Source organism: Indicator indicator, chromosome 28 (assembly GCF_027791375.1).
Source record: "Indicator indicator isolate 239-I01 chromosome 28, UM_Iind_1.1, whole genome shotgun sequence".
Lineage (NCBI taxonomy): Eukaryota > Metazoa > Chordata > Aves > Piciformes > Indicatoridae > Indicator > Indicator indicator.
The window spans coordinates 9,766,960-9,786,620 of record NC_072037.1 but is presented as its reverse complement, the minus strand read 5'-3'; the positions used below and the strand labels follow the sequence as shown (position 1 = coordinate 9,786,620).

Sequence of the window (19,661 nt, the reverse complement as noted above, 5' to 3'; positions counted from 1 at the left end):
CTGTCTGAAAAAAAAAACAGGAAAGAGAGGCTGCCCCAAGAGCTCAGCTATCAGCCAGGACTCCTCTGCAGCCCGAGCCAGCATCTCCAGACACAGCTTCTACAGTTCCTCTGTGCAAAGCCAGACTTAAAACAGCAGCAAAAGCACTTTTGCGTTCTTCATGGCATTATGGAAAAAAATGCATGTGTGCCATCAGCCTATGAATCAGAGGATGGCAGGATTCCCAGAAGGCCAGGCCATTGCCTCTCAGCAAGGAGCCCGCACACAGGGTGAGAACTGCACTTTGCTTTGCTGATCCAAGGAGAGCAGAGCCACCGTCTAGCACTGTGTGGCACAGTCTGGAGCAAGCGTCTGCTGCCTCTCTGGGGACCTCTGGAGCTCCAGCAGCCTGCAAGTTGGTCTCACTCCTTCCAGAGGATCGTTGGGCTTAGTGCATCACCACATTTTCCCAAATTTTTAGCACTTCTCTCCTAGTATAGCTGCACAGACAACATCTACCCTGGGAACGCTTGGCACTACTGCATGGAATGTCTGTAGGAATCACAGGCATGGAGGCAAGTCCCTGCTCTGCACCACGCTGGGTTTGCTCCAGCACTGTGGTATCAGTGCAATTCAATTCCACTGTATAAATCTGCTGCATAGATCAAGGCATGGTACATCTTTGCATCTGTGAAATGGACTCTGGTCCTGTTGTTCCACAGGAGGAAGCTGTATAAACATCAGGTTTCTTGGGAAGTCTTCCTGGGTACAGCAAAAATGCTAACACTCACCCTAATGACTTTTTCATTGTTGTCACAATGATTTGCTTTTGGAGTGAATTTCAAAACTTATTATGAAAAAAAATTTAACAAAATCAAATTCTTTTATATGTTTCTTGGAACTGAGCCTTTGGTAAAGGGACTCGAAGAATGAAACATCCGATTTTGAAGCTTTCCTATGCCAAAAAGCCTCCTGTTTTCCTCACAAAGTAGGGTAAAGGCCTGCAAAATATCAAGCTTCAGCAAAACAGCCCAGACTTCTGCCAAACCTCATCCCTTCTCTCCACAGTCTGACACAACAGCAGACACTCTTCCATCCCTAGGACACCAGTCAAAGCTTCCAGTCCACCTGGGAGCAGGAGTAGATCCCCAGCTGACCAGGATGTTCTGCCTTCACTGCACACTGCAAGAATTCACTGCTGCCCTCTTCCCTCTTACAGTGGTGGAAGAAGGGAGGAGATAAAGTCAGGGCTACACACATGCCCAAATCAAGGCAGTTCATTTATCATGACTCCTGAATAATGCATGTCTTCAGATAAAGTTACCATCCCCTAGCAGGGAAAGACATGGCACAACAGGCTGTACAGAGACATGAGCTTCATGGAGAGCAAGCAGCAGCAACAAGGAGGACAAGACAGGTGAGAAGACAGCTCCTTACCTTAAGTTGTAAGGGTGGTGGGCCGTGGAAGCTGCTGACATGCAGGAATGACACTGCTTCCACATGGATTTCATGTGCTGGAGAAGCCTGCCTGTTTTTATCCAGGGCATCATGGAGTGGCTGCATTTGTGCTGTACAAACAGCCTGTACAAGCCTTTCAGGAGCAGTTACATCCTCCAACACACATGGCTTTAACTGGGAATTCTTTATTTTAATTCCAGTCATATGTTTGGAGCTGCTACTTTTCTCTCCTCTGTGTGTGTATATAGATAGATATATTTTTATGTCTCCTGTCTGTGTGCCATGCTAGCCTCAAGCAACCAGCTCTGAGGGAGAACCGCCAGCCCTAACAAGTGACTCAGTTCTCATGTGGAGCCAGATCTGTGAAGCATCTCCCTCCTCAGGCTGCTGTTAGCACGGCCACCCTGAGCAGGTGAGCTCTGCCCCTCTGCACATGGGCTTGGAGATTCACTGAGCACAGCTGGAATCTGACCCTGCTTCAGCAAACCTGAAAGGACCCCCTGAAATCACACTGATCAAACCCTCGCTCCAGGTCCTCCAGAAAAAGACATCTCCACCACAGAACATCATTTGTTCAGTGTGAGGGAGCCCAGGGAGAAAGTCACACCCCAGCTTTCTCTGCTCACAACTCATCCTTGTGTCATTATGTGTTTGGCTTTAATACAGGACCAGGGAGAGTCCTGGATACTGGGGCCAGAACTGGTCCCATCTCAGAAATCTCAGACCATACAATGGAGAACATCATCTCACTGGTGCTCACCAGTCACACAGCAGGACAAAGCCACAGCACACAGCCCTGGCATTCCTTGGCCATGGTGGAGTTGGGCTGATGGTTGGACTTGATCTTAAAGGTCTTTTCCAACCTTCATCACTCTAAGATTCTACAGTTCCTTTCACAGATGTATGGCACAGCAGCACACCGCTGCCTGGAGGCCACCTTCTTCCACTACCGCTCTAGCACAACTCTGCAAAATCCTTGCTCAATGGCATGACCAGTGACAACTTTCTGCCAAAAACTCTCATGCCAAAGAATGGCTTTATTGAAGGAAATGCAGTTTGCAGATGAAGCTTTCATTTGCTTCCAGAACAGCAGAGGAAAATGTGAGTACTTTCAACCATTTCACTGTTGACTCCTTAGACACCTGAACACGTCAAAGCTCCCTGTTGAACAGGATCTCCTCCCACAGCCTGTGGTATTTGCCAGTACACATTTGCTGTTTGCATTCCCAAAGGTGTATGTGAAAGGGATGAACACAGGCAACATGACAACCTCCCTTTCTTCGGTGCCTTCACCCAGGAAAGCACCAAACCACAGACCCCAATCACCCACCTGGTTCATGCTTGCAGTGTCCTGGATTTCAGCCCTGATGGAAGCAATTGCTTCAAGAGCTGGCCAAGGGCTGTGACCTTAAAATTCTGGGCACATCACAGTGAACTCATATGTTTTATTAGTTAGACCAGAGCAGGAGTCCAGACACCTGGCTGAACTCACAGGCCAGGAAATGCCTTGAGAGGCACACGTGGAGATCCATGATTCCAGGCCATCCATCTGCCTTTGCATATACACATCCCTGTTCACTCACCATGAGATGTTGGCCCCCCGGGTTTCCCAAGCAAGCTATTCCTTACTGAAACCAGAAGGCTTTATTTGTGAGAAAGAAAAGAGCAACACCCATGGCTTATGATGCTATTTTCACTGTAGTCACTGGTGGTTCAATACCCTACCTTTGTGCTGCAGAAAGCTTGCCCAGTAAAGTCAGCTGTGTCAGCCTCCCTGCTTTGCAGCAAGGTACAATCCCCAAAGCCACCTTCTTGGTACAGGCAGTTGCTAAATGAGAGACTGCTTTCTGATGTGGTGTGGGCTGGGATCTGGTAACCTTACAAGGGTGTAGCTGGAGTGCAGTAACAGCACCCTCCTCAAAGCACTGGTATTTGCTGCCCATCCCAGAATCTTCCTACGGAGCTGCAAGAATTGAGATCTATGTTTTTGTCTCCATCTTTCTCCAAACTACAAAGACAAGCAGCCCTCCAGGCAGGGCCCCCAAGAACTCTGCGCAGTTCTTATGCGATTTAACTTGTAGGCAATTTTCTGACCAGGAAGCATTTTCTTTTCTTTGTCCCTCTCCCCCTTTTTAAATTAACTGCTCTATTCTCAAAGGCCTCCTGAGAGACGGATAACTCTGCAGAGAAACAAGTGTCTGAGCACTTTAACAACCCAGGGCTGTTCTCCTTTCAAGGCAATTACCTGGATTTGGGCTCTGTGGTGACCAGACCCCATGGCCACCCAGGCTGCTCCTTCTCCTCTCTGCAACCTGTGGTTTGCAGCATTCCCACCACACAAGGCACACCTTGCAAATGGGCAGAGCCTGGTATTTAACTCACCAGCTGGCAACTTCCTTCTAAACAACCTTTTGCTCCCTCCCATACTGAGCTGAACACCAGAACCATTGTGCAGGGCAAAAGCTGCACTGCCCTGCACGGTTCAGTAAGAGACAAAGCCAAGGTCTCCAATTCACAATTAACTTCCCTGTGACGTGGGTGAGGAAGTGCTGAAGGGAAGGAGTGGGAGTCAGGACATTTAGCTCCCAGCTCTACCACCTATATTCCATTTCACCCTGAAGATTATACAATTTCTTACCCTTGAGAACAGCAACAATATTTCCCAGAAAGGCTGCAATCAAATACTGATGTTTACCAAGCACTCTGAAATCCTGGAATGGATATAACCCACCTGGGATCCACTCAGTCTGGCACAGCAGCTTGGGACACAAGGCAGCACCGTAATGTAATACAAACCATGAATATCAGTAATTAACAAATGGCCCCAGAGAGATTAATATTAATCAGCACTTTCCAGCCCTTTTCAGGCATAAATGGATACTCCAGAGATGAAGTGCACAAAGAACAACCTCAGCTCTGCATTGTGGGTCACAGGAGAAATTTGCCCCGCAGCCAATTTGCTTTCAAGTTGCTCCAAGCCGGAGCACAGGAAATTAGAGCAGTTTGCACCAAAGCACACAGAGAGGCCCCATCAGCCAAGCCTGTGTGCTGTACTGGGGGAATGTTTAGGAAAGGCACCTGCTGGGATATGCACCAAAGAGCAAACATAGCCCAGAGGTCTGGGAAAGAAAAGTCGTGGAAAATACGTAACCTGGCAAAGCCATTTGGTTCAGTAGCCTCCTTCATTCTGCCTGTAAACACCAAGACATGGAGAAACTCCACCACTTACAGACACTTGCCTGTCCCAGCAGCATACTGGAGCTTTCCCTTGGGAACTCAACACAACTGTTCATTATTTAGAACCATAGAAGCTTTTTGGGTGGAAAAGACCTTTAAGATCATCAAGTCCAGCCTTGGTGGAGTTAGATAATGGTTGGTGCTAAACCATATCCATCATCACCACATCCCTGCCTCTTTTAAACATCTCCAGAGATAAGGATTCCTCGGGGAGCCTGTCTGTGTTGCCGCAACACTTGCAAGCCCCATGGCAAAGTTGGTCTGACAGTGCTGAGCCTGCTGCAATCCCATTGCAGAAGTTGTCTCTCCACAAGGCTAGATGGGGCAGGCAAGCACCAGAGAGGCTGAAAATCAAATAGCCTGCCTCGAGCCTCACCTGGAGCAGCAGCTGGACCCATGTCCAGAGCGAGCTCTGCACAACATCCAGAAAAGGGGCTCAGAGGGGGGATGCTTTGCTGTCACAGCAGCCATGGCAGTCTGCTCCCTGGCAGCCAGAGTGTGGGAGGGAAATGGAGCTGGATCCCCAGGGCAGGAACGGAGCCCTGGGGCAGGTTGCACATTCAAAGCTGCTTCCCAGGAGTGTCATGCAGCCAGCACTTCTGCAGCTCAGAGAGCAAACTGCAGATACCAACTGACAGCACCAAGTTCTATCCATACATTTTTCAGAAGTGGCTTCCAAGACAAAACATCTGCTCCCTGGTGAAGCCAGAGCTTGATATGAAATGGCTTCTACACAGTTATACTACTATATACTATAACAACATAGGGTATATTATGGTGGTTTACCCATTTTAAATGCATTCTCTTAGTCTTTCTCCTGCAGCATCTGGAGGAAAGATGCATTAATCCCAAAACTCCCACAGAAAAGCCCTGCTGTCTGCTCCAGAGAACGTAATTGCAAAGGGTGACAGAAAAGCATGAGGGGAGACAAGACAATCCAATATTCCTCATTCAAAATTCCTTCAGGTTTAGTAGCTGCACAGAGTTAATGACTCACAGCAGAAGTGAAGCTCCTTTAGAGAGATCATTTCTAATCTGTGTCAGAAAGGAAAGGCCTGTGGTTCCACTGCCTGTCATCCTTGGGCAAAACCCTCAGGTTTGAAGGAAGACTGGGAATAGAAGATTTTCAAGCTATTTATTTCTACCCTGAAGGTAGTGATCAGATAGTGGCACTGCCTTCCAAGTAGTTCTTTCAAGGTTTGTGTTGTAACTCCAAGGTCTAGGGCTTTACACAGGGATACTTCTATTGCTTTCACTGAAGTAAGGAAGAGCAATCAGATATCCATGAGATCCTTCAGCACATGCTTGCTTCCCCTTTCCCAGGTTTCAAAGGGACAGGGACTTGCAGGATCAGGCCATTACACCATTTTGGGGTCTGGCTGCCCTCTTCATTGAAGCCTCTCAGGCCAATATCTCAGAGTCAGTTCTAAAAAGAGCCTGCATTTGCCCCACTCCTGGTGGGAACAGAGGCCAAGGCTACTGCCCTTACCAGCCCTGTCATTTTATCCCAGGAGAAGTTAGTTAAGCCAGTTAAGTACAGAGCTGTGCTGCAAATTGCTCATTTAATATGGCCCTTGAAAGTGCACAGCAATGATAAATGTTCACTTCCTTCCCTAAGTAGTTGCATAACATTGCTGGGCATTGTTTAGAGAGCTGCTGCTGCTCTCCAAGCCAGTGGCAGCTGCTGTCCCTTTCCCCTTCTCCTCACCAGGCACTGGCAGGGCTGTTCCCTTACTGGTTTGGGGTTTTTTGGTGCTCTACCAACTCACTACCCTAAACAACAGCTAGACATGACTCTGAATGCCAGCAGCCTTCCAACAAGGTTATTCCTACTTGTCTCAGCTTTCAGTGAGGAAAAAAATTATCCCGTTCATACCAGTCCCATCTAAGCCAGTCACAAAGTCCAATCTGTGAAAGTGACATTTAATTAAAAGTAATTAAACAGCTGCCCCTGGCCTGAGGTGGGAGGCAGAATGTGGCCTCCTTGCCTCATCCTCACCTTATTCAAAGGCTGGGGCATGAATCCTGCTGGTACCCATGAAGGTGTCATGCCATGCCAAGGCTCCTCTGCCCCCTCAAGGTGCAATAGCTGGGCAACAGCCACTGCCCACCATGCTAGGTAAGCTCCCCAGCCTAGAGTCCTTGCAGACCAGGGCTGTAGCTGACCCCACAGGTGTTGGCACCCCCATGGGGCTGTTACCAAACCCCACTGCTGCCTCAGGATGTCCTCCTGCTCCTTCATGAGAGTGACAGTGGGAGATGGCAGCCTGCAGGTCTGCACAGAGTAAGCCAGATAAAGCTGATCCTCCAGCAAAGTTAATCGTGCTAAGGAAGGCAAAGGATCCAGGCAGAGCATGGCCACAGGTCTTTAAGCCCTGAGGGAGTCAAGAAACAGTTTTGCCCTTACAGAGAGATCCATCTTTTTCAAACCTATTACTTTACTCCAAGCATGACAGAGAACTGAAACAGGCTGCCCAGAGAGGTTGTGGAGTTTCCTTCTCTAGAGACTTTCAAGCCCCATCTGGATGCATTCCCATGTGACCTGTCCTAGGTGATCCTGCTTTGGCAGGGAGGCTGGACTTGATCTCCAGAGGTCCCTTCCAACCCCTACCATTCTATGACTCTATGATTTTTCAGGGAGGGAGCAGCTCAGTCAATGGAAAGCTTTCCCACTGACAGTATAAATAGCCCAGGCCCAGAATTCAACAGCCCCACTCTGTGGTTGGGGCTGTGCTGCCTGCATGCCCAGATGTAGGAGGAGTTTTTCTTTCATGGCTTTGGTTGGCATGTTTGGGGTTGTTTTTTTTTTTGTAACAGGGAAGTGGCTTTGAGTTCTGGAAGCTGGGCTGGCTGATCAAAGCGATACACAGAGCAGGACTGGAAGAGGAGAGAAACAAGGTAATACTTGAGCAGCAACTTGGAGATAAAACTGATCTTAAAGTAGAACAGCATCAAGAGTTATATCAGATGCATCTCTCCAAGAAACTTGCTGCTGGTGGCTTCTTGCAGCATAAGATCTGACAGAGTTCAAACCTGTTCTTCAAGTAAGGTTGAACGCAAGTTTGGACATAATACAAGAGAGGGAAAAAAGCATCAAAAAAACTACAGTTTATAATCTCTGGTGACAGAAGGTCTGATCTGTTGGAGAGGAGGCAAGAGAGTAAAGAGTAGAAAGTAGGGCTGGATCGTGAATGTACAGGGAGATGAAGCTTGAGGCTCTCCAATATTTGCTCTGGAAAAAAGCACGAACTGCACATGGTTATGCTGCTGTAACAAAGTTGTGCCCTGGGGACACATTACAATAGTGTGGATGCAGGAAGCCATAGGACAAGCTGGAAGTCCAATTAGTTGTGCAGGGGACCCAGGACACAAGCCAGGGTCATCCCAGATCCACCTCAGGGCAGGATGAGAAATGTGCAGGTAGTAGCACAGGGGCCCTGCAGAGCTGCTAGGGTAGGTCTGCCCTGCCCCAGGACTGCCAGCTCCCCACTGCCTTTTGTCTGTCCTCACTCAAGCTCCAAGCACACCTCCAGCTGACAGCACTAACATCCCAAGCACAGCAGTCAGTTCAGTGCAGGGAGCCAAGAGTGGGACTGTCACTCCTCAGGGCAGTCTAGCCTTCAGGGCTGGAGCCCTCTTGCTCTAACAGGCACATACTCACACTCTACTGGTTTGAATCCAGGCAGGATCTTCCATCCCCACAAGCTTTGTTTAAAAAGCAAAGTCATTCTATTAGCCCCAGGCCATTAAAAAAAATCCCTTCCTATCTGTGCAGCTACTGCAGATGTTTCCCTTCATGCCTGTGGGCCTCAGCCTGAGGGGAAAGAAACTGACTCCCCAGCCTGTTATCAACATCCAATTTGAAGCCTTCCTACTGCTTCCATGATTTTGCTTGTCCTCAAGGCACACACCCAGGCAGGGCTTTCCCCTGTGGTTTATGTAAGGCATCAGGAATAAACCCAGTGTCTGGAACACTCTCATCACTGAACTGGAGGAGAAGAAAGCCATCTGAGCTACACAGTCCATTCCTGTCTGCTTCACCCAGGTGTTTCTAGTCTCCCATCACCCCCAGGTCTCTGCTGTCGTCACGGTTCAGCTGCATTGGGATGAAGAGAGGAATGGCCACAAAGGAATTTTAAAATCACTCTTCTCTAACAAATCAATTTCTCAGCCTTCATAAAGTGTTTTCAGCCCTTGGTGTAACAGGCTCTGCTCCTTTAACTTACTTTGAAAATAAAAGGCAGCAGATCCCTAATTAGTTACATCCACCAGGAAAACAGAAATGAATTCCACTCAAGATTTTTCCTGTGGTGTAAATCAGTCATGCTGCAGGCAAAGCACAAAATCTGGACCCAGAAAGAGATCCACTACCCATGGAGGCAACTAAATTGCAACACCTGGCCACCACGATCCAACTGTGATCCTGTGGTAAGAGGTCCTTGTTACCACCATAAACCCCAGGGCCTTTCTCTGACCTTCAGACTGCCCCCACCAATCTCCTGGTTATAGGAACCCTTCCCAGGCAGTGTCCTTTCTCACCAGCCATGAGCTCTTTCAATACTTTCCCAAAAGGGATGCAGCTGATGACTAAAGGAACAGCCAGGAAAAGGAACCTCAGCAGCTAATCAGAGAGCACCAGGCAGCACAGCTCACTCCTGCTTCACAGACAACATCTCAGCTGGGAAGGGTCAAAGGCTGCCTCACTCCCAGAAGCACCTCTCCACTTGGTTAGGCCCTTTGAGGGAACTGGCTTCCAGGGCTGCCCTCAGGTCACACACAGGAGTCACAGAACCTTCTTTGACTTCAGCTGACCCATAGCAACTCAAACACGTGGCTGATGCACAAAGCTCTCTTTTGAGCCTGCTTGGCACAAATACTTTGTACAACGTGAAGTATTTTGGGATGAAGAATCCATAGGGACAGGTCTCACCCCAGGAGCACAAGGCAGAACAAGCAGGAGGTCTGGAATCACTCGAGTCAGTGAAGTGCAAGTGAGCACAGGGACAAAGCAATGTATCAGCTCAACCTGACAAATCAAATTAACACCCTGAAGACAACAATTGTCTGGATTGCAGCAGCACCTAGAGGTCAGAAGGAAGATGAAGGCACTGAGCAGGTGCAAGGCACATACGTCCCCAGCCATTTAACATCAGAGACCACAGGGAGAAGGGAAAGTGAGCTTCTCTACCCCCATCCCACAAAGTGAAATACAGAAGAATCAAAAAGGAAGCCCAAGGTCCTGGGGAAACCTACAGCAAAGCCAGACTCCAATTCCCAGCCCAGGGTCTGACCAGCAAGAGTCCCCCTCCCTGCTGTGGTGAAGGCTAAATGCCCTGCTTGGCTCTGCACCAGCATGACCATGTTACTCACAAACGCTGAAGCCACAAGCAAGCTGCTCAAAATGTCCCAAAACAGTTGTCAACAAAACCAATGCTCCATGCTAAGCTAGCATCTAATTTTTGCTCAGGCCACCTATTACACAGCACAGCTATTTTAGAAATGCTTCTCCTGTTTTTCACATCCTTCTCCCTAATGGAGATGGACTGCACAGCCCTACAGAAGAAGAATTGTGATCTTTTAGAAACCTCTAAACCAGCATTCTCAAATAGAATGATCAAGCAATTTCAAACTTGATCTATGGAGTTGAGAGAGACCAAAAAAGATCATTCCCAGCTTTCTGGCAGTGCAGAACTCCATTTTCACTGTCGTGCCAACTAACCCCAGCTTTGCAAACCTCCAGGACAGACCATCTTCAATCCCAGCACTCAGAGATTCAGAGTGGTAGGTACTGGAAGAAACCCTTAGAGATCTTCTGGTTTGACCCCTCTGCTAAAGCATGTTCAAAAAGAGGACAGTTGTGACAATTTAGAACATCAGAATAGAGAGACACAGGGAATCTTCCAGAAAGCCAGACACAAACAGCAGGTAAAAGCCTGTGAGCTCCAACACACTAAAATCACCTCAACCTGGTATTTTCTAGATAGGTCCTGCTTCTATGACAGATGTCATCTGCACCAGCTCCAAGTATTTCTACGAGGCAGAGATGCATAGGTAGCTACTTCCAATCCATCCACCAAGAGCTACCCCGTGGCATCAGCACCCCAGGCAGTCCTTGCTCAGGTGAGGTGTGCTTCCTCTCCTGAAGTCTGTCACCACCTCAGCTCTTTCCAGGGCCTGCAAGAGCTGCTGCTGCAATAGTTCACAGGTGCCTTTAACAAGTTCAAAGAGATCCCTTCACTAAGCTCCTTCCCAGTCCCACAGTACAAGCTAATCACACTCTTCCTCTGCCATCCTCCTGCAAGCCAACAACTCTCCAGCCCTCAGGCTCAGAGGATTTGTAGCCAAGCACAAAGCTCTTTGTCACCAGACTGCTGCTCAAATCCAGCCCAAGGTAATACACAGCCAGTAACTGTCACCAGAAGGTTTGTTCACTTGAGTATTGCCCAAAATTCACAATGAACACCAACACTAGTGCTGCTGGGTGATGTTATTTTCACCTATCAGGTAGACACAATATTTGCCTTCTTTCCAAGAGGTGGTATTAACTTGTATCTTTGAAGAAAGTAATACATAACATCCTTTTTTCTTTTGAATGAACAAAAAGCAACACTACTTTTGGCACTACATAAAGTCTAAACTTAGAAAGTTTTGGAAGTTTACAAGAAGCTGCAAAGCAGTCAGAATATTTCATGGTGCTGTGATCCCTTGGATAGGTTCAAAATGAACAGAAGCCATTCCAGAAGGAGGTCTGCCTCACTGGTGGACTTCCCACTTTGCTTTGCAATCAAAAGTTTATTCTGCCTTAACCCCAGTCCTGAGTTACGCCCTCTCCTGCTGCCTTCCATTCTTCCATCTCAGTTTTCCCATCAGAACAGGAGAAAGTTGCCTCCTCTAGGAAGATCCCTGGCACTCAGAGCACTCTAATTGCCCGCTGCTCATTCAGGTCAGGTAGCAACATTAATGAGGGAGATGGAGACTGTTTATGACACAATCAAGGGAAGTTAGTAAACATTACCACAGCCAACAGCTCCATTGAAAATCTCTAGCACTGCAAGAGAACACAGAGAAAGGGAAGGGAAAGGGAGGCCCAGGAGGGAGGAACAAGAAGTGCTTCTAGCTGAGTTCTCATGCTCTAGCTGAGTTTTTGGTCTGACTGCAGCATTATCTAATGTTCTTTCTGTATGGGATCAATAAGGTCTCTGTGATGTCAATGCAGTACAGTGATGGTTTCCCTAGAAAATGCCCATACCTCACTCTCAGACTTGGAGATCTCCAGAATGGCCTTTTAAAAGCAGAAGGCCAAACCCTGCCCTCAGTGTGAGCTTAACAAATGCTCAGGAACCATGGACCAAGGAAATAATTTGTTGGACTTGGTGCTTCCTAAACATTCCAGGCCAGAACAAGTAAGGATAAGGGTCTGGCATGCTCTCCTGGCACAGGTATCTTCTGCACTTCTTACATTCAGGTTAGTGCCCCCATAAAAAACAACCAAACAAACCACCACCCAAACCAAAACACATTGAGAAAGCCTTTGATGTCAGTCCTTATGGCTCTATCACTGCCACAGTCTCCTGAGATTACACCTATGCCCTCAGATACGACTACTGACTCCTGGATAGAGTTTAGAGTCATTTACTTCAAGCTAGAATTTTCTGCACTGTGACACAAATGAAGTTAAGGATGAAACTCTAAGTTACAATTCCAGCTCACCGTGCAGTAAGAACAGAGAGGCTCCATCAGCACATAGTGTAACAGCCTGAAGAGCAACACAGGGAATTTTACCACCACACACCTGCCAGAGCCACCCAGACCTCAGAGATGAGGTGTTTCCCATTCCTCCTCTGTTCTCTCCTCACTGAACAGCTGGCAGCAGTGTTCCCTGTGCTGCACAGACACACATTCGTGGTACACAGCTTCTCACAGGATTTCCTTCACAAAAATGACCAGAGCCTATTCCCCAAAGTTTTCAAGAACAGCAAAAGAGAAAGCAAGCAACAGATCCAGCCTGAAGAACATCTGTCATGTCTCTGCAGCTCCAGCTCCACCACAGCAGGCAGGCCAATGGTTTTAACTCCACATTCTCTTCTCTTTTTCCCAGGAGTTGCTATACAGTACAACAAAACCAAGCAGCACCTCCTGTCTTAATAACCAATACTCGTAAAACGAGACAACCAAAGCATGCACAGAGAACTGGTGAAGAGCCACCACATCACATGTACTTCAAGCGTTCTTTTTCTCTCCCCTCTAGTCCAGATGCTGCATTACCTCCACTTCTGACTGCTAGAGGAGAAATAAAACACACTGAGCATGAACAGCAACAAACAGCAACACTTCAAGCAATGCTGTGAGGCCTCAAACTGACTCCAGTTTAACCTTTTTTGGGGCTGATCGAAACGAAAGGGCAAGACACGGTATTTTCCTGAATGTCAGACAGCCTTGATGCTAATTTTTTTCCCAGCCTTGTGTGAATTTCCGTAGCACCCAATTTCAAAGCCGAGACTTAAAGTCTCTGCAGTGCGACCAAGAGCCTCCCATGCAAACGCCCAGCACAGAGCAGGTTTCGGCATCAGCCTCCTTGACAGAGGGAGCTGATCAGTGCGGGCTGGTGGCAGCGACTGCCCCAGTTTCCTCCTCAGCACCCACCAGCCCATACACGAGGTACCCATACAGGAAGCCCCACGGTCCTCCCCCTCCTTTTCTCTCTCACTCTACTCCAGGCGGGCCCCCGGGCGTGCAACAGCTTCTCGCTCCCCATGGATGAGCCCTTCCTGCCCTCCCCGGAAAACCCGCAGCCGCCACCCGCCCCCCGCCAGCTCCGCTCCCTCCTGCCCGGGGGCTCTGCGGGACGCAGCTTCGGGGACGCCCGGGAAGGTCCGAGGCCGGGCTGTCCCCACGGCCCCGCTCACCTCGAGTAGAGCCGGCGGGCAGCGGAGCCCGGGCTGTCCCCGGCGGGCAGACACGCCATGGGCACAGGCAGCGGGCCCGCCGAGCCGCCCGCCGCGCCTGTAGCCCGGCACCGGGCAGCGGAGTATGGCAGCGGCGGGAAGTGATGCACCGAGCAAAGAAACTCGCGGGCAGGCCCCTCCTCCGGCTGATGTCAGCCCGCGGCGGGCAGCGGCCCTGCCTCTGCCTCCTCCTCCTCCTCCTCCTCCGCCCGGCCCGGGAAGAGCGGGGCTGAGCTCCCGGTAGGGGTATCCCAGCGCCTAGGCTGCCCTCGCAAGCGCCCCGCCGCTACTGTGCAGGGCAACATGTTCCTGCTCTTGTCCCTGTATTTAACATCCCATCGCAGCGCCTCAACGCCTCCCTTCAGAGCCACCACAGCAGGGTGGACAGAGCCTAAGCAGAGCCCCCGCCCTAGCCAAGTACAGCCACCATGCCCGCATGCCCATGCAACAGGGGACATTCCTGTCCCCAGTCACTTAATCCCATGATAAGAAGTCTCTGGCTTTGCTTAGCCCCAGCCCTTTTTGTCCTCCTGCTGCAAGGGGGAACTTGGGATAGAGCAGCAGAGAGCAGTACCTGGCACACAGGAGGTGTACACCACAGAGGCCATGCCCTCCCAGTGAGGCTGCACAAGCAGACACAGACACATAGTAAAGTCTACTTTGGCTATTACCTGTGGCAGTGAGGAATCCACCAGGAAAAGGGATGTTTTCCTACAGCAGCTTGCTTTCTGTGTTAACTGTGTCCCGTTAAACCCTGAGACCTTTATCACACACCAAATGCCTCAAGATGGATGCAGTTCGTCTTCAGACTCTGCACTCAGCTCCTTCTGTTTGCCAGGGCTGGAGATGTTCCTATCAGGGAGCTGGTCACTCAGCTGAGGCCCATCTGTTCATTAGTGACACTTACCCAGCCACACCAAATTAAACCTTGTTATTGTCACAGACACCTCAAAGGAGTGCAGGTGTAAACCATAGCTTTCATTAGGTTCTAACAGCTTGATCTTCAGATACAAGAACTCTGTGGTCTGAGGTAATCCAGAGCCATGTCCTACTTACTGGACAGTTTCACCCTGGGGACCTGCACAAAAGCCCCTCTCAAGAGCAAAGAGAGATCCTGTTCAGGAAAAACCATCATCAATAACACTCCACTAGCAAACCACAAAAGCCTCTTTCCCAAGAGCTAATTGATTGGGCATTTAAATTCAAAACAAAACCCTGTAAACAAACCTGTGTCTGTGTCTTAGCTCCAGAATAAGTTCAATTCTGTGAACAAAACACAGCAGAGAAAGCTGAAACCACCCTGCTGAGAGCTGCCTCCTTGCCTAGGGAGTTGAGATGGTATGCTGGCTACATGCTATACCATCCCAAAAAAGGGAGCCCCTCTGCACCCTCAAGCTACCAGCTTCAGAAGTCCCACTGGAGGGGCTACAGGTGAACCCATGGACCAGGCTGGGTCACTGTGCCTCACACCAGCCAGTTTTAACCAAGGTTCATGGTCTCACTGACAGCAGCAAACAATCCAGCTCAAGCAGCTATTTATAAGCACATGGAAACAAGGAACTGTTCAGCCCTAAGCAATTTTGGTATTCCTAGGGGGTGTGTTTGTCTGTCCTTCATCACTTCCCAGCCCCTCTTCAAGTTAAGAACACAGTGCAAAGGATGAAAACCAGCTGCTGTTGGCTACAGCCCTTCCTCAACCACAGGAGACAGAGGGTGCTTTGCTGGGTCGGCATATAATGAGTGTGGGCAGAGAGAGGAACTGCCCTTTGGAGAAACAATGCTGGAAAGGGGAGCAAGAGAAAGGAGGGTGGAGGCCAGCTTCAAGTTTGGGCTCCAGCCAGACATATAGTATTCCACAGAGCTCTGGGCAAATGGGTCACCCCCACATTAATGACACAAGAATCACTGGGTCAGATTCCAGGGCCTGAGTTATGCAGGAGGTCAGAATAAGATGAGCATAATGGTCCCCTTTGGCCTTCAAATTCATGAATTTGCAACGGATAATTTATCATCTGACAAACTCAGCTCCTTTTTCTTCTTGTGGAAGTGGCAAACAGGTCACAATAGATTTGCATTCATTACATAAAATAATTCAATTACTTCGCTGTGGGTTGAGTTTGGTTAACCCCAGGTATTCATGCCAAGAGGCTCCCTTCAAGCACTTGGGCCTAAGCCACAACTCAGCTGCAATGAGACAGGCAAATTACAAAAGCACAGAGAGAAAGAAATCCCAGCATTTCAAAAATGCCACCAATTCATCTGGTGAACACTGTCCACATTGTGCCACATATTGGGAAAGACATGGAGCAATTAGAAAGACTCCAGATGAATGTGACAAGCGTGACCTATAAGAATAAAGGTAAGAGAAATTGGTTTGTTCAGATAAGATAAGAGGAAGGGGAGGAGTAATCTTCAAACATGAAAAGGGCTGCTGCAAAGGGCAGCAAGGAGGAGGAATGGATCATGAAAAGGAAGATGGGATAAAAACTACCTAGGCTGGAATCCCCCAAAGGCAGTGTGGGTTACTAGTTACGCACTACATATCTCTGCTTCTACAACAGCTTTGTTTCTGCAGGAACATCCTGTTCCTCCTAGTTACTGAACATCTCCACATCTTCATTCACAAATCCTGGCAGAATCACCATGATAACCAACAGGATTGCAGGATTCTTAAAACTTCTTGAGCAGTTTTTAGTATTTCTTTTCAAAAGTGGTATCCACAACACAGTATGAAAGCTCTGACTAGTGTTGCATCTCCCACCACTTGGGAGAGACAATCATGAAAGCAGCAAGGCACAGAAAGCTGAAGGGAAGACTGAGACAGCAACACAGCTGTGATTTTGCTGATCGTTTAAGGACTGCTAAGACACAGGAACATTCCCCCATTGCCCTGATGTCTTCATCATCCAGACACTCCAAGAAGTCAGGCACTTGCCTCTAAAACACAAAGCTCTCTCTTAATTAGCAGAGAAGCTCTCTGGCAGCTCCTGAAATGGCTTGCTGGTGGCCTCTGCTGGGGTTTATGTGCAGTTCAGATTCCCGGCAGACCCCAACTGCAGCCACTGCTGAACTGGCTCTGTAATTGTCAGCTCTTACTGGCAGCTTCTGTAATTAAACACCATTAAACACCTCACACTGTATTTTTTCAAGCTGGCAGGTTCTGAAAGCATCTCACTCTGGTCCAGCCAACTGTAAAAGGTTTGCCATTTATACTAAATTCTTTTCAAGGCAGCCTGCAAGGAGGAGCAGGATGTGGCATCTGGGGATATACAACTGAATTATTTATTTATTCTTGTGCCCTTGTTGATGTGAAAGGAGGCACAGGTGATCCTTGTTTATGTGCAGGTGTATCCAAGTTCTGCCCTTTCACCACTGATCAACATTTAACTCCTAACTCCTTCACCAAGTTTGGCAGGAAGATAGGGGGTTTGAAGACATGAGGTTCTTGGAAATGTTAGGGTGGAGACCTGTTGCTGTGGTAGCCAAGAGAAGGGGGCAATGATAATTTCAGTGCTGTTATGTGCCTGAAGATGTTAGCAGGCAAGTAGCAGACCAGGGCTTCTTTTAGAGTTCATATTCAACTGAGAGTCCCGTGAGACAAATCCACATGATTCAACAGCAGCACTTGCAAAAAGGTTATGAAATTATTAGCAAGGCTGAAACTTGGCCACTCTCAGAGTAGAGAAGGACAGAGAGGCTGTAAATGATGCACAGTCAGTCAGGCAATGCAGACAAACCAGAACAGTGAGGGGGTGGCAATAATTTCCCTACCTCCTTCCTTCACATTTTAGGCAGGTTGATGATCTTCATCTGCAGATAGAGTAGTACTGCTTTAAGTCAGCCTAAAAAGAATGACTCAGTGGAAATCCAGAACCTTTATCTTTTATTATATCAGATGGTTTTATAGCTGTGAATTTAGGTGCAGATAAGCATATCTTGGAGGAAGTTTGCACCTTTTTCATATTAAAGTACCCCAGTGGATGAAACTCCCTTTCGTGTGCAGGCTTCAAAATGCTAGCTAGAGTAGCAGGAAACGTAGAGAGGGCAATAGATACAAATTTGTAGTTAGCAGAATTCCTTTAAAACCAACAATAGTAGTTTACAGTGAGTTGAAGAGAATAAGCAAGCAAGCAACAATGCTGTTAAAAACTGTTCTAGGGTAAAGGTGAAACTGGAGAGAAAATCTGTATAGACGGGATAAATCCGGCTGGTGCACGTGCTCTTTCTTTCCAGGCAAACTCTGATGTGCACATGTTGTGGGGTTGTTTATAATGTTTAGAATGCACAAAACCTACAGATGTCAAAGGAACTTGACACGATGAACAAGTGAGTTTTCTTGTTCCAAGTACAGATTGTATCTACATCACCTCTCCTCTTCTTGGTCACTGAGCAAGGCTGTGCCACCAGGCAGGTTAGTTAACCTTTCAAACTTTGTTTGGATCAGTAAAGAGCTAAATCAGCAAAGCTTCCTCCATTTCTGCATGCCCATTCCTGTGGTTCCTGAGCACTGGTCCACCACAAGTCTTCTTGTAGCCACACATTGAACTGATTCAGAGAACTATTCCAAGTGAAAGTCACCCAGCAAATTCTCTGCAGATGCAAACCCAGTGGGCGTTTTTCAGCTAGATCCATTTCTTCCCCAGTTTGTTGGACGAATGTCTGCCAGATGCAGGCACCAGACAAAGAACACAGGACTGGAAAGGAGGGGATGATGGGCAGCACAGCCTTGGTCAGGGCTGCTTTCTTGTGAAACATCACTGTTGGTGCTGCCATGTGCTAGTTTCTGAAGTGATGATTTCTACCTACCCCTCCTGGGGAAGGAATAAGAACTAATGTCTGAAGATCTTCAATGCATTATTGAGCTGTGAGAAAGATGGGGAAGAGAGGAGTTAGCCTTGTTAAAGAGAAAGAGAGCAAGAGAAATGCCCCTGGAGGGTGCAAAGGCTGGCGTGCAAACCAGGGCCACACGCAGGCTGTCTGAGCCAGGAACATTTGCTTTGGCTTTGGGATTTTCATAAAACATAATTACACGAGTTGCAACAACAGCCTCCTCAGAACAGCCCAGAGCCACGCAGCAAACTGGTGAGGGGACAGGGATGAGTTTCTGCAGGAGCACTTTGCCATTGCTGTTATTTAAAACAACATATTAAGAACAAGGTTCGATATCTTTCTTCAGGGAACAGAACCCTGCATGCATCTGGAAGATTTAACAGCTCCAAATAAAACTGCTGTGTTGCACAGCTTATTTTTTTCAGGACCTGGAAAGGAATTACAGTTTTCAAGGGCTTTTGCAATTCTTCTTTCCACTGAATTTGGTCCTAAGGCAACAAACCTCCTCTGTTCAGAGGGTGGGACTCAATGAGGAACCATTATTTCATCTCCAAAGTAGAAGCTCAAAAGGTTGTTACAATCTCTAGGTAACCTGTAATAGAGGCTCACAGCCAGGAGTATTATTCATACCTGAAATAAAGAGGATCATCTGAGAGTGAGGAGTTGCTTTGCTGACTGTGGTTGTTTTTTAAAACCTCTTGGAGCACAGAGACCTGGGAAAACGAGCTTCTCTGAATAATTCAGCTGTGTGCATGCATGCCTGAAACAGCCGTAACTGAGAGATCCTCCCCGGGGCTCACGTTCACCCCCAGAGCTACACTGCCCTCTCTTCTGGTGCTGCATGAAAACACACATCAAGACCTTAACCATTTCTGAAGTTACATTCCTTTATGTTTGGGTGTTGAGGATTTGGCCTTTCCAGCTCTGTGCATATGGTTACATCCTGTGTCTCTGATGTCCCTGAATTGCCTTTTCATTAACACTCCTCTTGGCCTCGGAAGAGGCAAAGAAATAGGCAGAACTCATCCACTTCCTTTAGCTTTCAAGCTGGACTGAAAATGCTTTGTTAAGTAAATAGCAGGAGACCCTTAAAACTCCCTTGCCCTTGGCCTCCTATCTTGTTTGATGCAACGAAACCCTGTAGCCCAGCACTGGCCTGCTTGTAGATGGGGATTTTTCAGGCAAGCCCAGAGAGGACTTTTTTGTTCTAAT

General features: G+C 48.0%; 2 protein-coding genes across 2 annotated transcripts in view; one reads left to right on the top strand and one right to left on the bottom strand.

Moving 5' to 3' along the window:
• The window catches only part of GPSM1 (G protein signaling modulator 1), a 71,129-nt gene extending 68,353 nt beyond the window's left edge, over positions 1 to 2,776 (bottom strand). Inside the window, exon 1 of the mRNA XM_054393244.1 lies at positions 2,768 to 2,776. Within this exon, the coding sequence (XP_054249219.1) occupies positions 2,768 to 2,776 (9 nt within the window). The remainder of the gene's footprint in view (positions 1 to 2,767) is intronic.
• A 10,861-nt stretch (positions 2,777 to 13,637) lies between these two features.
• The window catches only part of QSOX2 (quiescin sulfhydryl oxidase 2), a 90,120-nt gene continuing 84,096 nt past the window's right edge, over positions 13,638 to 19,661 (top strand). The window contains exon 1 of the mRNA XM_054393243.1: positions 13,638 to 13,720. Coding sequence (XP_054249218.1) covers positions 13,638 to 13,720 — 83 coding nt within the window. The remainder of the gene's footprint in view (positions 13,721 to 19,661) is intronic.